The 18,469-nt window shown below is 41.9% G+C and overlaps 1 protein-coding gene across 1 annotated transcript in view; it reads left to right on the top strand.

The window, feature by feature from the left end:
- The window catches only part of LOC311098998 (dihydropyrimidine dehydrogenase [NADP(+)]), a 136,008-nt gene that overhangs the window by 91,964 nt on the left and 25,575 nt on the right, over positions 1-18,469 (top strand). Inside the window, exons 14-15 of the mRNA XM_084139589.1 lie at positions 6,742-6,906; positions 10,473-10,541. Coding sequence (XP_083995715.1) covers positions 6,742-6,906; positions 10,473-10,541 — 234 coding nt within the window. The remainder of the gene's footprint in view (positions 1-6,741; positions 6,907-10,472; positions 10,542-18,469) is intronic.

Genomic DNA, 18,469 nt, shown 5'->3' with positions numbered 1-18,469 from the left:
AATGCCTCGTCTACCCATCTCCCCTCCACGCCTATGGGTTGTCATTACAGCCCAATTATGCTAGATGATCATTGGCATTTCATGATGGTGTTGTCAGACTGTCAACAGTGGTCAAAACGGTTCCCGGTGGAGACGGTGAAATGGGATGGGAAGGATGTTCCAGGCCATGAAACAGATGTGTATCCCCTGCAGTTACATTATATTTAATCAGGCAAAGCACCAAGGTGCCATTTCCGCCCCACTGAGCTGCAGTATAAGTGAAAATGGCCATAGGCTGGCGAGGACCCAGAGCGTATATCACAGAGCCCGAGCTGTCAAAGCAGTCAGTACTGCAAAGATCAGAGAGATGTCAGCTAATTGCCTACTAATTACCCAGTAAATTGTCTAATTAAGCTGTATGGTTAATTAGAGGTAGGCCTAGAATAGCAGGCAGGGGTTGGTGAATGGATTCATTCCCCTTGTTGGGTCTCTTTGGGTGGCAGCTAGGTGGTATAGATAGGAAACTATCATTGATAGGAAGAAGAGACAGGGTTAAGCGTGAGATGCACTGCAGAGATATGGAGAGGCAGAGGATGACAGGACTGAGAAAAAATGATAGATAATAGATATTGTTTGCATTAACCAATGATATGAAATACTGTATGTGGATCTCATATGAGTTATTGCAAACAACAAGAGAGTGTCACACAGACCACCCTCAGAAGGTAACAATAGTGTGGAATTAGCTTTACTCCAAGCTCTGCACTTTCTGTGACATTTTACTTCTCTGTCATAGTTAGCAAGAACTCCCTCATACTCTAGAATGAAAACGTACTGTACGCTATGTCAGGATTAGCATTCGTGCATTTTAGATAGATACGAAGCTCATCCCCTCTTCATTCTACCTCCGCCTGGTTGTTTAAAATTTGTACAGTATAACGTATCCTAATTCGGATTTAATTCAACTTGACCCCTTAAAGTTTTCAGTCTCTGGTGGTGGGATCTCAGTGTTGTTCTCCAGTCAACCATCCGGCTTCTAGATGTCATCCCTATTTATACCCAAGCCTCTCCCATCTGTACTGTCCGTCTGCTGCCTGCTCTTCATCAGAAGTGAGCAGTGAGCATCTTCCCACTCTGTCCCTGATGGCCGCGTGTCCAGAAGGCAGGAGGAGGCGGGAAATCGATACAGGGCCAGAGACTAGGCGGCCATCTTCCTGAAATTAGTGCCAATTTGTTATGTGTGAACTCATAGGGGACGCAGTGTGGGTGGCTCCTCCTCCTCCCAGAGGCCTCCGCTGCTGGTGCAGCACGGGTATTCAGGTACTCCATAGCGTTACCTAAATACACAGAAGGAAATTCGTACACACACACACACCACAAAATTAGGCATCTCAATAGATTCCACTACAAGTACTGAGTGTTAGGATCTTGTTGAAACTAAACTAGCGCCATTCTTGCCTTGTCAAAATAGGGCCCTTTATGTAAGGGTCACTTTTTCCATGTCCCTGAAAACTGAAGAGTTATATCGCTTTGTTTGATAATTAAAACTCTGTCTATTAACTAAACCCTGTCTCATAGTTTATGTGTGAGACTTAAATCATAATAAGAAAATCTGGTCTAAATTTAAAGATGAGAGATTTATGTAATTGGTAATTCTATGTTTGTGAAAGTCTGCATACTTACCAGTGTGTGGGAAGAACTTTATAGATGTCAGAACATTTATAGATTTACAGTAATAAAAACATTTCTGATGTGTGTACAGTTGTGGTCAAAAGTTTTGAGAATGACACAAATACTAATTTTCACAAAGTCTGCTGCCTCAGTTTTGATGATGGCAATTTGCATATACTCCAGAATGTCATGAAGAGTGATCAGATGAATTGCAAAGTTCCTCTTTGCCATGAAAATGAACTTAATCCCCAAAAAACATTTCCACTGCATTTCAGCCCTGCCACAAAAGGACCAGCTGCCATCATGTCAGTGATTCTCTCGTTAACGCAGGTGAGAGTGTTGACGAGGACAAGGCTGGAGATCACTCTGTCATGCTGATTGAGTTTTAAAAGGAGGGTGGTGCTTGAAATCCTTGTTCTTCCTCTGTTAACCATGGTTACCTGCAAGGAAACACGTGCCGTCATCATTGCTTTGCACAAAAAGGCCTTCACAGGCAAGGATATTGCTGCTAGTAAGATTGCGCCTAAATCAACCATTTATCGGATCATCAAGAACTTCAAGGAGAGAGGTTCAATTGTTGTGAAGAAGGCGTCAGGGCGCCCAAGAAAGTCCAGCAAGCACCAGGACCGTCTCCTAAAGTTGATTCAGCTGCAGGAACGGGGCACCACCAGTGCAGAGCTTGCTCAGGAATGGCAGCAGGCAGGTGTGAGTGCATCTGCACGCACAGTGAGGCGAAGACTTTTGGAGGATGGCCTGGTGTCAAGAAGGGCAGCAAAGAAGCCACTTCTCTCCAGGAAAAACATCAGGGACAGACTGATATTCTGCAAAGGGTACAGGGATTGGACTGCTGAGGACTGAGGTAAAGTCATTTTCTCTGATGAATCCCCTTTCTGATTGTTTGGGGCATCCGGAAAACACCTTGTCCAGAGAAGATAAGGTGAGCGCTACCATCAGTCCTGTGTCATGCCAACAGTAAAGCATCCTGAGACCATTCATGTGTGGGGTTGCTTCTCAGCCAAGGGAGTGGGCTCACTCACAATTTTGCCTAAGAACACAGACATGAATAAAGAATGGTACCAACACATCCTCCGAGAGCAACTTCTCCCAACCATCCAAGAACAGTTTGGTGACGACCAATGCCTTTTCCAGTATGATGGAGCACCTTGCCATAAGGCAAAAGTGATAACTAAGTGGCTCGGGGAACAAAACATCGACATTTTGGGTCCATGGCCAGGAAACTCCCCAGAACTTAATCCCATTGAGAACTTGTGGTCGATCCTCAAGAGGCGGGTGGACAAACAAAAACCCACAAATTCTGAGAAACTCCAAGCATTGATTATGCAAGAATGGGCTGCCATCAGTCAGGATGTGGCCCAGAAGTTAATTGACAGCATGACAGGGCGGATTGCAGAGGTCTTGAAAAAGAAGGGTCAACACTGCAAATATTGACTCTTTGCATAAACTTAATGTAATTGTCAATAAAAGCCTTTGACACTTATGGAATGCTTGCAATTATACTTCAGTATACCATAGTAACATCTGACAAAAATATCTCATAACACTGAAGCAGCGAACTTTGTGAAGACCAATACTTGTGTCATTCTCAAAACTTTTGACCATGACTGTATATTACGAGTGGCCGTTTTTTAGATGAGTGTAGCCTTCTTAGATTTTTAGGCGTATTAGTTATCTATTAAAAGCTAATTTATGCGTGGTTGTTTGTTGATTGTGGTAATTGTGTTAAGCTCATTATTTGCGTCAGCTTAATAAAAAACACAAGAATCATGTCAATCTTGGTTTCTTTTTTAATAAAAGTACTATTCTTAGGACAAACTTATCTACCTTGTGATACACAAACTTTGTTGACGTTGTTTTTGAAGTGTAGTTCTGAGATTTACCTTCTGAGGGGTTGAATTCAGCAATGTTATTTATTCTTCTCACATTTAAGCACCGAATGACCAGGTTTTTTTTTTATCACTGAAGTCAGCATGCGTTCATTCTTCTGTCTAATGTGTCAACTATGACCACTTAGTCCCTTTGGCAAGGGCACTTATATTTCTATTGTACTTCAATGGGATATCACTTTTCAACAGTAAAAGTAAAACAATCGCTGGAGGGCGTCTTTAATGGTTTAAATTGCCCATAATATTTCTCTATTTATAATACCGTCAGGGAAGTAGGTCACAAAATGACATTTTCACTCGAAGTATACTCTCGTTGTTATTGTTGCTACCTTTTTTTCTACATCGTGTGTGGCAAGGAGAGGTTTGATATTATATGTGAAGCTCAATTGTACACTTTCAGCACATCGCCATGAAATGTAATTCCTAGATGCATTTTTTTGCCTATAGTTTCCGAATATATGAATATCTCAGAATATTTCCAAAATAAGCCCAAAAAGTTTGAAACACAGGGATCATGAATGCATCTCCCAGAGTGATAAAGGGACTGATTTTAAAAGATGACAATTTTAGGTCATACCCAAGACATGCCTTTTCAGGTGCTAAAAGCTGCAGCGCTGTAGTGGCTCTGATTGAAAGAGAAAAACTAGATATTGAAATCAATTTGCCACAGCCCTTTGGAACTCTGTTCTCTGCCCGGACCGTGAGTGTGCATGCCTTTCCCTCTAAATGGAACTTACAGGGTCATGAAACCACTTAAAATGAAAAACAGGAGGATGATTAGATTCAGATTTTTTTATGATGAACGCATAGATCAAAGTGCCAAATAGAGAGAAAAAAACTAAGTAAATTAACACGCAGGTCACTTGCCCTGTCTGGACCAAAGAAATCAGAACAAAATAGATAGAATCACCTCCCAATATATTATATGCCTGCTGCCCTCCCTCTAATGCCACATAAAATAAAATGACTTAACATTCAATCCAGGATCACGGTGATTAACCTAACATGGTGGCACCAGAGCTATAGCTGAAGGTATGATTGAGCTGTTGACTATGTGATGTTCCATTTAGTCTTCTTCACCCAGCTGGCAAGTCAGCCACCAGCACAGGGCAGGACAGGGCAACAAGTGGACCACTAAAAACATCTGCCAAGAGAGGTCTAGAAGAAAGAGAGGGGTTTAAACTCGCCATAAAGAGTAGGAGAGAGAGAGAAAAAATAGAGAGAGGGGGGCTCCCGAGTGGTGCAGCGGTCTAAGGCACTGCATCTCAGTGCTTGAGGCGTCACTACAGCTGTATCACAACCGGCCGTGATTGGGAGTCCGGGTTTGGCTGGAGTAGGCCGTCATTGTAAATAAGAATGTGTTCTTAACTGACTTGCCTAGTTAAAGAGAGAGAGAGAATGTTTATTCATTTTCCCATTTGAAATGTCTTTATTATTTTGAAACTTCTGAGTGTAATGTTTACTGTTAATATTTATTGTTTATTTCACTTTTGTTTACTATCTACTTCACTTGCTTTGGCAATGTTAACATACGTTTCCATGCCAATAAAGCCCTTAAATTGAATTGAATTGAGAGAGAGGAGGCATTTTTCACTTACTAGCATCCACCACCGCCGGCCACATACATCCCTCTCTCCCGCGATAATGATGGCTGTAGTCATAGAGATAATTGCGGTCGAATGGTTTTCTGTGTCAGCTTTAAAAATAGCCAGGGCCACACGGTGTAGAACTGAAAAACTGAGACAAATATTTGAGGGAGGATCTTTTTTATTTTTCCTCTATCTCTCTCCATCATTCTCTCTCTAGCTTCTCCTCCCTGCAGAAAGAAAGAATAGCGTCTTGAGGGAAGAGACCGTGTAACTAACTGCTGTTCGGTAATTACCTCGAATGTGCCTCTTTATGGCCAACGGCCAATAGTTTGTTGTCTCTGTGGTGGAGAAGCTAGAGCCGTGGCTGTGATATTTGAGCACTCTTTATCGTTTGTGTTCTATTTTCATAAAGGTGCTAGGTTGTGGGGATGGATTAGTTGACCTGGACTGTTGTGATAGCCCAATGGTTAGCAGAAAACCAGACACAAAGGACCCGGTAACCTATAGTATCTCAATCCTTGTTGAGGACCGTAATACATGTGTATTGGTTATTGTTACAGAGATTACTGCCCATGTTTTCTTCACAGGTGCATGTATTACGTTGAGGTGGTGGGTGTGTGTGCATTATTGCGTGCGCGAGTGAGTGCTACTGTAGCCTAGCCTATGTGTTTTGGCGTTATGGATTACTTTACTATTTTATGTGATTGATTCCGTATGTGCAAACGCACCGAACCCTTCACTCATCATCCTTTATTTGTTCATCGAAAAACGTGGCTCCCACGTCTGTCCAGAGCTTTATCTAATCTCATTCGTATTCCTTTCTACTCGCCGACTTCAAACAATTTGTCCTGACTTGTCTTGCACTTCATGAGGTTTAGCTAGCGAGGAGCTGCCTTCATAGTTGAATGAACTCACAGTGCAGCGCCGAGCTAAATCCTTGAAACATTGCCCTGTGGATAAAGCCCAGCTATTAGCAGTGAACACAGCAGATGTTACAGGGAAACAAATGCATTATCATAATGAATACTACTGTTGGCTGTGATGCTCTCTTGAATTTCCACCACAATAGCATTAGTTTAGGATTATAAAACTGATCATTAATGAATTTTTTTCTATCTAAAGATACTACATAAACCAAATATCATAAGATCTATTAGTGTGTTATTGCTGCAATTGTTTGATATGAACTCATTTTTCTTTGATTATGCAAATTGGTTTATACTAATTGGTAATAGTAACCAGAGCTTCAAATATCAATGTCTCTGTGTTGAATTTATAAGTAACTGTATATCATGAATATGAATGGTGCTTCTTTAGGTTCAACAGCTCTTCTCATTGGCTTTGAATCAAATATGACATTCAGATTCTCAATTGAAGTCATTATAGTTATCAAATATTGACCATGCACCTCCCTCCTACTCATACTATGTAATTTCATGCTGTTCATGTTAGCAGGAGATTTTGGTGACAAATTGACCTGACAAGGAAAAACTCTGAGCCCTAATTATACTGAACAGTTATGGCCAGGAAAAACTCCTGGCCCTCATGGTAGTGGATCAATCTCGTCATTTCTCTCATTCCTATGTTTCTTTCCACAGGACCTGGTGACTAATGTTTCTCCACGCATCGTGCGTGGCACCACATCAGGTCATGTGTTCGGCCCCGGACAGGGCTCCTTCCTCAACATCGAGCTGATCAGTGAGAAGACGGCTGCCTACTGGTGCCAGGGTGTCAAAGAGTTGAAGCTGGACTTCCCTAAGAATGTGGGTTCACTCTTTTCCACAGATGCCCTTTTCACACTATCTACTGAACCGATTTGTGCTACGATACTCTCACATAGTCTTTTCAGCCTGCTTCCAGTAACAACTGTGGTGGATGTGTAACCAGGCCAGCACAGTACAGCTCAATTTGGCTTGGTTCAGCTCAGTAGTTTACTATTTGAAGACTCAACCAGTCTTTTTCAGCTAAATAAATGTCACTCAAACATTTATTTAGTCCAGAATGAATTACAGTGAAGAATGCAGTGAATCTGGCCCATTGACCATAATACCCATCTCCTCAGGGATTGTTTGCGTTTCCTGTAGGGGTGGTTACTGTATATCTATGTCAGACTGTCCCATTTAGTCTACAGTGATTACACTGTATTACACTGCTATGCTTCCACACCAAGCTCAGGTCCAGGAATCCTCTTCACAACTGACCTCTTCCAACCTTGATCCTCCTGTTATTTCCTTTACCTGGTTGCTAGAGCCCATCCCCTTGTTCCATCCTCCCCAAACTACATACCAATGCAGTAAAACATAAATATGTACAGTGAGGGGAAAAAAGTATTTGATCCCCTGCTGATTTTGTACGTTTGCCCACAAAGACATGATCAGTCTATAATTTTAATGGTAGGTTTATTTGATCAGTGAGAGACAGAATAACAACGAAAAAATCCAGAAAAACACATGTCAAAAATGTTATAAATTGATTTGCATTTTAATGAGGGAAATAAGTATTTGACCCCCCTGCAAAACATGACTTAGTACTTGGTGGCAAAACCCTTGTTGGCAATCACAGAGGTCAGACGTTTCTTGTAGTTGGCCACCAGGTTTGCACACATCTCAGGAGGGATTTTGTTCCATTCCTCTTTGCAGATCTTCTCCAAATCATTAAGGTTTCGAGCCTGACGTTTGGCAACTCGAACCTTCAGCTCCCTCCACAGATTTTCTATGGGATTAAGGTCTGGAGACTGGCTAGGCCACTCCAGGACCTTAATGTGCTTCTTCTTGAGCCACTCCTTTGTCGCCTTGGCCGTGTGTTTTGGGTCATTGTCATGCTGGAAGACCCATCCACGACCCATTTTCAATGCCCTGGCTGAGGGAAGGAGGTTCTCACCCAATATTTGATGGTACATGGCCCTGTCCATCATCCCTTTGATGCGGTGAAGTTCTCCTGTCCCTTTAGCAGAAAAACACCCCCAAAGCATAATGTTTCCACCTCCATGTTTGACGGTGGGGATGGTGTTCTTGGGGTCATAGGCAGCATTCCTCCTCCTCCAAACACGGCGAATTGAGTTGATGCCAAAGAGCTTGATTTTGGTCTCATCTGACCACAACACATTCACCCAGTTCTCCTCTGAATCATTCAGATGTTCATTGGCAAACTTCAGACGGGCCTGTATATGTGCTTTCTTGAGCAGGGGGACCTTGCGGGCGCTGTAGGATTTCAGTCCTTCACGACGTAGTGTGTTACCAATTGTTTTCTTGGTGACTATGGTCCCAGCTGCCTTGAGATCATTGACAAGATCCTCTTGTGTAGTTCTGGGCAGATTCCTCACCGTTCTCATGATCATTGCAACCCCACGAGGTGAGATCTTGCATGGAGCCCCAGGCCGAGGGAGATTGACAGTTATTTTGTGTTTCTTCCATTTGCGAATAATCGCACCAACTGTTGTCACCTTCTCACCAAGCTGCTTGGCGATGGTCTTGTAGCCCATTCCAGCCTTGTGTAGGTCTACAATCTTGTCCCTGACATCCTTGGAGAGCTCTTTGGTCTTGGCCATGGTGGAGAGTTTGGAATCTGATTGATTGCTTCTGTGGACAGGTGTCTTTTATACAGGTAACAAACTGAGATTAGGAGCACTCCCTTTAAGAGTGTGCTCCTAATCTCAGCTCGTTACCTGTATAAAAGACACCTGGGAGCCAGAAATCTTTCTGATTGAGAGGGGGTCAAATACTTATTTCCCTCATTAAAATGCAAATCAATTTATAACATTTTTGACATGTGTTTTTCTGGATTTTTTTGTTATTCTGTCTCTCACTGTTCAAATAAACCTACCTTTAAAATTATAGACTGATCATTTCTTTGTCAGTGGGCAAACGTACAAAATCAGCAGGGGATCAAATACTTTTTTCCCTCACTGTAGCTCCCATTGAGAGACAGCCATTAATTATTTTTCATTGATTTCAGGGAGGTCAAGGCTATTCTCCCTCCCCCATTATTCCCATTCATTATTTTTGTTTTCCTCTGCGCTCGTCGTCAACATGACGTGACCTTGTAGGTTGCCATCCTTGGTCCACCAAGCCCACTCTGGGTTGCTTTGAAGTGCGTCCTTGGTGAAGGCAGAGCCAAACTCATCCCAGCGTGTGCCTCCCGGAGGTTAAAGGTCACCGGCATATGCCGCTCAGCAAAATGAATACTCAAAGAAGGGGAGTGATTAATAACAAAAGCCCTCCCCAAATGATGTGAAATTGTAGGGGCTGGGGAGATTGAGACACCTCTCCCTCGCAGGGACTGATTGAAACTAAGGGAGAAAGAGGGACGTGGAAAGAAAGTGAAAAGGTGCAGCCCCACCCCCCCCTCTTCTAATATCTCCATATCAGCGGTGATTGACAGTTGCCGTGGTGCCGGGGGTCCCTGGAGAGGCAGTGTAGAGCGTGTTGGTGGATGGGCTCACTTACTCACACTGCTCCATTATTAAAGAGATAACAGGAGGATTCCCCTGCTAGCCTCGGCTAGGCTCTGCTCTGCTCCTCACAGACAGACAGACAGACAGGCAAACGGACAGACAGGCGAGCCGACGGACGGACAAACAGACAGACACATGCCTACTATCTGCAATTCACTCTACCCCATAAACCGCCTCCTCGGGATGGGGTTCAGCTATAACTTTTCTACTGCAGTGCACACTGTCTGTCTGTCTGTATGTCTGCATGTACGTTTGTCTCTTGTCCCTTTCCTTTTATCTTCAAACAATGTGAGTAGATACTAAAGACGTTTTCCCAACAATAGTCTGGCCACTGTACGTAGCATGTGCCACTTGAGAGTGGATCGGGGGGAGAAACTTTGTTTGCTATTAATTTCCACTTCAACTGGCCCGTAATCAATATTTGCAGTTCAGTAGGCCGACTCCCATGGTAAAGAGGATGAAGGTTTATCACAAGTCTCTAACAATACGGACACGGAAAGATGCAGGATCTATAAAATCAAACACACACTTGGTTATATCACAGGCAGGCATGTCCCTCTGTGCATTGTGGACACATCAGCCTATTTGTGTCCTTTAAAACCCAAAGCAATGAAAGGGAGAGTGTTATATCTCCCCTACTTTATGGGTAGATTATAGTTTCTACAGCAGGACTGAGGACCGTTGAGGACTGATGGGCAAAAGACACATTATATTGTTCCTCTGTTATTCTCTCAGATGTTTGCGTAGTCTTTGAAACCACTATGTGTTCTCAGGCTCTCAGACAAGATAAGGCACAGCAGGTGAAATCACAGTTGTTTATTGTTACTTACCCTCTCTCTCTCCTTTCTCTCTCCTCTCTCAAACTATCCTTTTCAGATTGTCATCTCGAGCATCATGTGCGGTTACAACAAAGCCGACTGGGTTGAGCTTGCTAAGATGGCAGAGGTGAATCCATTTTGTGTTGTCTGTTGGTTCAGAATATAACTTGACTTTACAGGGCTGGACTTGAAGAAAGAGTGAAGAAAGTGAGTGTTCAATTTTATCCATTCGCTTTCTTTTGGGCCAACTGTTTTGTACCAAACAAATGGATTTACATGAGTTCCTTTGTCTTCTCTAAAAACATGCGTGTCAATATGTTAAAAATATGCTTTTAACAGATACCTCAAAGAGTATCAGTCTGAAATAGACCGGCATCCATATTCATGGCTTAAAGCCTCATTGGTCTCTTTGAGATAAAACTGTTTCTTACATTAAATTTGCATTAGATAACATCGGATTTACGTCTCAGAGGCAACAGAAACCCACTGTGCTCACAAACTGAGGAATAAATCATAAAATATATTTTTTGTTCTTCTTTTTCTCCTATCGTTCCTTCTCAGCTTCACTCTGTCACTTCACATAGCCCTGTTGAACTCATGGTTATTGATGTGAAACCAACACTGTTGTGTTTGCATCAGGCATGCTAAAACCACTGCGATGATTGATAATGGTAGTAGTAGTGGCATAGTATTTCATTGCTAGGGAATGGTATTTACAGTTTTTGTCAATCTCATACAAGCATTTTTTGGAACAATGTTGTCGATCTGAGAGAGAGAGATACCTATTGAACCCATGGTTATTGATGTGAAACGTTGAAAAAGAAAAGGAGAGCCTCACACTCTAGGAGCTCAGATGCAATAATTTAATAACATAATAACCAACGTTTCGACAGCCAAGCTGTCTTCATCAGGGTATAATGACAAACACTGCAGGTCACTAGTTTATATAGAGTTTGAAAGGACACACACAGGTGTCTGTAATCATGGCCGGCTGTGGCTTGATTTCATTGGTCGATTTTCAGATATAAATAGAAACTATAAAAAAGCATGAGTGGATTACATATGATCATAGATAGAATTTGGCTACATAGGCCAACAAACATTATTTACAATGGATAGCAAAAACACAATAATCACAAGAATGGCTTCAGATCAAACTCTACGTTGAGACCTAGAGAGTGAGAGAGGGGAGTAAGAGAGAGAGAGTAAGGGAGAGGGGGAAAGAGAGAGAGTAAGAGAGAGAGTAAGGGAGAGGGAGAGTAAGAGAGAGGGAGATGGAGTAAGGGAGAGAGAGAGAGCGAGAGAGTAAGAGAAAGTATGAGAGGGAGAGAGTAAGGGAGAGAGAGAGGGAGAATGAGAGTGAGAGTGAGGGAGAGTAAGAGAGAGAGAGAGTAAGGGAGAGAGAGAGTAAGGGAGAGAGAGAGTAAGGGAGAGAGGGAATAAATCATAAAATGTTTTTTCATTCCTTCTATCGTTCCTTCTGAGCTTCGCTCTGTCATATAGCCCTGTTGAACTCATGGTTATTGATGTGAAACCAACACTGTTGTGTTTTCATCAGGCATGCTAAAACCACTGTGATGATTGATAATAGTAGTAGTAGTGGCATACTATTTCATTGCTAGGGAATGGTATTTACAGTTTTTCTCAATCTCATACAAGCATTTTTTTGAATAATATTTCAAACGGAGTTAATTTCTATCCAATGTATAAAAAAAAAATATATATATATATAATAATCAGGGAGAGGGTGAGGGAGAAAGTAGGAGAGAGTGAGGGATGGGGGGGGGGGGCAATGGGAAAAGTTGAGGAACAATGGGAAAGTAATTCTGCTTTGAAAGTTGATACTTGAAAACTTGTAACTTCACTTTTGAGAAAATGGCCCTTGAATTGGTAAACCTACTGGAGAGCTCTTCTTTGTCTACACCCATTCAGCATCGTTCACACCCACTTAAGCCTTAGCCCAACCCATCTCTTTAAGGATTCACATGTGAGGCCATGTACTAAACAAGCAAAGATTTCAAGACTAAAGGCTGGTGTATACTATGTCTATCGACAGTTGTCTCAGTGGCATCATGAATATTCTATTGTCGTCTGACATTAAACTTGTCATTGTCGTTATGAAAAAGTATAAAAACAAAAACTACAGGCTGCATGACATCAGCAGCCTGGTGGTCCAAAATAGCATAACTAGTGTATTTTAACACCAATGAAACCACCCGTTTAAAAAATGAATTTAGCATATGTCAATCTAGCAAACCAAGCAACTTTCTAAACAATGTTTTGGTTTGTTTCTAGCTTGTTAGCTAACTAGCTAATGTTAAGTTAGCTGGCTAGCCAGTTCAATTAATGACCATATCATATAGCTGACAACGTCTTCACTTTAGCTCATTTGGCTTCATTATTACAGGAAAATAAACTCACAACAAGATCATTATTTACAATTTAATGGCAAGCCAATTACAGAAAATAGTTTACCGTTGTGAGTGTGACAAAATAAAAGCAGGGCATTCTTCCGGAGAATTTTAGAACTTGGACACTGTCTTGTTGGCCTAACGTTATATCCTTATTTGATTTTGGTGCAGGTCATGTTCTTCACATTACCGTCTCTGGTAGCTAACCAACCAGGTTAAATGTTAGCTAGCTAGCTAACATTAGGCTATAACTAGCAATGCAAATGGCTCTGAGATACGAATAATATTACTACACAGATCATACATGCAGCATTAGCTAGTGAGCCAGCCAGCTAATGTTAGCTAGCTTTAACTTGAAATGAAAACAACTTTCTGACAAAATTAGAAACTTATAATATCAGAAAATGTAGCTAGCTAGACTATCTTACCTGTATACACTGATTTCAAAACTCGGTCCTCCAGAAAGTGGCGAGCAACACTTTTGCAGGTCTACTACGCAATATCAATTTTTTTTTAAAGCAGCGTTAGAAAGGATTACCTACACATACTGACCAGCTCATGTTAACAGAAGCGTGCTACATGGCAGGCCAATCCGAACTTATCTCTCGGCATGTCCAGCCCATCCATTATCTCAGCCAATCATGGCTAGCGGGAAGGTTCCTGTCTTTTTCCGTGACAAACCAACTAGGCTCGTAATTTAACAATTGTATTCGTATTTACAGATGACCTACAAGTTTGTTATTAAGGCACATGAAAGTTCACATGTTCCAGAAGGCATTTCTGCCAAAAAAACACATTTTGATAAAATACAAAAACGTTACTTTCAAATGCCTCTCCTGTGAAGTAGTGACGCGCATCATACGCTAAGTTTCCTGAAACGAGTCACATTTAGTTTTTCTCAATCTCATACAAGCATTTTTTGGAACAATGTTGTCAATTTTCAAACAGAGTTCACAAGACACAGAACCCTGTGGCCTTTGGCAAAACAGTAATTACGTTTTCAAAATGTAGTTGGTTTCTCAAAATATCAATACATTCATCAAAACTATATTATAGAATCAAAATTGCAAATAGATTAATCGAAAGAACACTACTGCCTGCAAAAAGATTAATGCAACCAACCAATCAATCAATCAATCAAATGTACAGTCAGGTCCATAAATATTTGGACATATTATTTTAGCTGTCTACCACAGCATATTGGAGTTGAAATTAAATAATGAATATGAGTTCAGCTTTAATTTGAGAGTATTTACATCAAAATCGAGTGAAAGGTGTAGGAATTACACCCTTTTTAAGGGACCAAAAGTAATTGGACAATTGGCTGCTCAGCTGTTCCATGGCCAGGTGTGTGTTATTCCCTCATTAGTTCATTTACAAGTAAGCAGATAAAAGGTCTAGAGTTGATTTCAAGTGTGGCATTTGCATTTTGGAATCTGTTGCTGTTAACCCTCAATATGAGGTCCAAAGAGCTGTTACTGTCAGTGAAGCAAGCCATCATTAGGCTGAAAAATCTAAACAAACCCATCAGAGAGATAGCAAAAACATTAGCTGTGGCCAGATCAACTATTTGGTACATTCTTAAAAATAAAGAACGCACTGGTGAGCACAGGAACACCAAAAGGTCCGGAAGACCACGGAAAACAACTGTGGTGGATGACAGAATAATTATTTCACTGTTGAAGAAAAAACCCTTCACAACAGTTGGCCAGATCAAGAACACCCTCCAGGAGGTAGGCGTATCTGTGTCAAAGTCAACAATCAAGAGAAGACTTCACCAGAGTAAATACAGAGGGCTTACCACAAGATGTAGACCATTGGTAAGCCTCAAAAACAGGAAGACCAGATTAGAGTTTGCCAAAAAAACATCTAAAAAAGCCTGTACAGTTCTGGAACAACATCCTATGGACAGATGAGACAAAGATCAACTTGTACCAGAATGATGGGAAGAGAAGCGTATGGAGAAGGGAAGGAACTGCTCATGATCCGAAGCATACCACCTCATCTGTGAAGCATGGTGGAGGTAGTGTTATGTCGTGGGCATGTATGGCTTCCAATGGAACTGGTTCCCTCGTATTTATTGAGGATGTGACTGCTGACAAAAGCAGCAGGATGAATTCTGAGGTGTTTAGGGCTATATTATCTGCTCAGATTCAGACAAATGCTTCAAAACTCATTGGACGGCGCTTCACAGTGCAGCTGGACAATGACCCAAAGCATACTGAGAAAGCAACCCAAGGCAAAGAAGTGTTATGTTCTGCAATGACCAATGGCATGCATTAAACTTGCTGAAGGCAAGTACAAGCAGGAACTGAAAACAGCTGTAGTAAAGGCCTGGCAGAGCATCACCAGGGAAGAAACCCAGCATCTGGTGATGTCTATGGGTTCCAGACTTCAGGCAGTCATTGACTGCAAAGGATTTGCAACCAAGTGCTAAAACTCACAATTTAATTTATGATTATGTTAGTTTGTCCAATTACTTTTGAGCCCCTAAAATTGGGGGGCTATGTATAAAAATTGTTGTAATTCCTACACGGTTCATACAATAATTTTGACAAAACCCTTTAAAGATGAAAGTCTACACTTAAAGGACATCTTGATTGTTTCCTTTCAAATCCATTGTGGTGGCGTACAGAGCCAAAATGATGCAAATTGTGTCACTGTCCAAATACTTATGGACCTGACTGTATTTATAAAGCCCTTTTTACATCAGCAGATGTCACAAAGTGCTTATACAGAATCCCAGCCTTAAACCCTAAACAGCAAGCAATGCAGATGTAGATGCACCATACTTATCTGTAGAGTCCGAGCAGACAAAACAGAAAGTTAAAATGTCTTCTAAAAATCCCAGTAGATTTTGCAGTCACTAAATCATTATGATCAAAATTGGAAGTACAACTATCCCAAGGGTCAGAATTATGGGCAATTACTCTTCTTTTATGCATGTTTCACCAAACAATTTCATACACATCAAATATTATTCCTGATTTTAAAAATAAGCACATTGATTGCAGGATTCGTTCATCGGTAATTACAGCCTCGAGTCTTCTTGGGTATGACGCTACAAGCTTGGCACACCTGTATTTGGGGGGTTTCTCCCATTCTTCTCAGCAGATCCTCTCAAGCACTGTCAGGTTGGATGGGGAGCGTCGCTGCACAGCTATTTTCAGTTCTCTCCAGAGATGTTTGATCAGGATCAAGTCCGGGCTCTGGCTGGGCCACTCAAGAACATTCAGAGACTTGTCCCGAAGCCACTCCTGCATTGTCTTGGCTGTGTGCTTAGGGTCATTGTCCTGTTGGAAGGTGAACCTTCACCCCAGTCTGAGGTCCTGAGCGCTCTGGAGCAGGTTTTCAAAGGTTCACTCTGTACTTTGCGCCGTTCATCTTTCCCTCGATCCTGACTAGTCTCCCAGTCCCTGCCGCTGAAAAACATCCCTACAGCATAATGCTGCCACCACCATGCTTCACCGTAGGGATGGTGCCAGGTTTCCTCCAGACGTGACGCTTGGCATTCAGGCCAAAGAGTTCAATCTTGGTTTCATCAGACCAGAGAATCTTGTTTCTCATGGTCTGAGAGTCTTTAGGTGCCTCCAAGCGGGCTGTCATTTCCCTTTTACTGAGGAGTGGCTTTCGTCTGGCCACTCTACCATAAAAGCCTGATTGGTGGAGTGCTGCAGAGATGGTTGTCCTTCTGGAAGGTTCTCCCATCTCCATAGAAGAACCCTGGAGCTCTGTCAGAGTGACCATCGGGTTCTTTGTCACCTCCCTGACCAAGGCCCTTCTCCCCCGATTGCTCAGTTTGCCTGGGCGGCCAGCTCTAGGAAGAGTCTTGGTGGTTCCAAACTTCTTCCATTTAAGAATGATTGAGACCACTGTGTTCTTGGGGACCTTCAATGCTGCAGAAATGTTTTGGTACCCTTCCCCAGATCTGTGCCTCGACACAATCCTGTCTTGGAGCTCTATGGACAATTCCTACGACCTCATGGACTGGTTTTTGCTCTGACATGCACTGTCAACTGTGGGACCTTATATAGACAGGTGTGTGCCTTTCCAAATCATGTCCAATCAATATAATGAAGTTGTAGAAACATCTCAAGTATGATCAATGGAAACAGGATGCACCTGAGCTGTTCGGCTATACATACGTTTCAACACAAATCCTAAAATTGCTTGTTTGTGATTGAGAAAAACTGTAACTGATGGATTCCCTCCAACATGTGACTGTTAGCTAGCTATAAAGCACTTGACATCCTACAGAGTTGAGTTATGCTTATCATGGCCAGACTCTTACGCCTGGTGAGGTTGTTGCTAACCACTAGAGCTTATGGTCTGGTAAAGGGCCTAATAGTTTAGGAAACTGATTAGCTACCTAACTACCAAACTGTCCAGTTACCTAACTACCTAACAGTCTCCACTGTCCAGAACCCAAACAGATATTCTTCAACAAAACTTATTCAAACTGTCTTTCAGCTTTGAGTTTATCCCACTGAAGAGGCCTTTCTTAATGTTAGCCTTGAATTCATTCATAAATGCTTTTTATTTTCCCAGATGAATTGTCTATCAAAGCAGCCTTGACATGATAACGTGTTGGATAGGGAGGGCTAGTTTAGCTTTGATCAAGCTGGGGTACTTAAACTCTGTTGAAGTTAACGTCAGCCCTAATAAATTAACTCTGTGTGTGTGTGTGTGTTGAGGCCTCTGGCTCTCAAGTGGAGCGTATCCGCAGAACCCTGAGATATTCACAGGCAAAATTACATACACCTGCTCTCACAGACAAACATAAACAGACACACACAGCGTACATCATTCTGGACAGTTTAACTTAATGCATAAAGATGCAGAGCAATGGATCCGATATCTCAAAGTAGATATACTGTATGATACCACACAGTAGGGCTCACTTGTGCCAATGGGGCAATATTTGTTCATTGGTGGGAACTGTCATTGTATGCCAAGGTCGTATGTGAGCATTGCAACATGGTTATTAGAATACAAAAACAAGGAGTACTAAGGCAGTCTTTGTATTCCCTGACGAAGGCCATGCTGCCGAAACACGTCAGAGTTTTAAAATCTTCGTTCCATTCGACATGCCATACAAATAAAGGCATTTTAATGATATGAAGAGTGCCTTGGTCCTCCTTGTTTTTTGATGACCAATTAACCCCTTTTACCAAAGAGCACCTTCTATCTACAAAGACCTACTATTGTGTCTCCTAGCAACGCTTCCCTTCTATTTTCTTGGTTATTAGAATGTTGATGTCTAGTGTTTAGTACTATCCAAGGCTGTCTGCTCATGGTACAAGACCAGCCATTTACATTGACTGGCGCAATCAGGTGAGCTCACGGCCACAGTGTATACTAACTAGTCAACATAAATGACTTATAGTGTATGTGGAAATATAAAAGATGGCAGGCAATCAAATGATGCAGATATGCTGTGCTTCACTTTTTCTTTTACATGAGCAAGTCCATAAAAACGGTCTATTTTTTATGTTTGCCTGAACGATGACCCACAGGTATACAGACTTTGTTACTCATTGCCCTCCCTTTTAAAAAGATGCCCTCCCCCACAGAGAAAGATGAAAGCAAGCTTTTAGGAAAACCGCCAGCCCCTTTTAGGAAAACTGTCCTCTCTCCTCCGCTT

This window comes from Coregonus lavaretus (assembly GCF_964263955.1).
Source record: "Coregonus lavaretus genome assembly, chromosome: 23".
Classification (NCBI taxonomy): domain Eukaryota; kingdom Metazoa; phylum Chordata; class Actinopteri; order Salmoniformes; family Salmonidae; genus Coregonus; species Coregonus lavaretus.
Note: the sequence above shows the minus strand (reverse complement) of the source record. Positions and strands in the feature narration are given on the sequence as shown.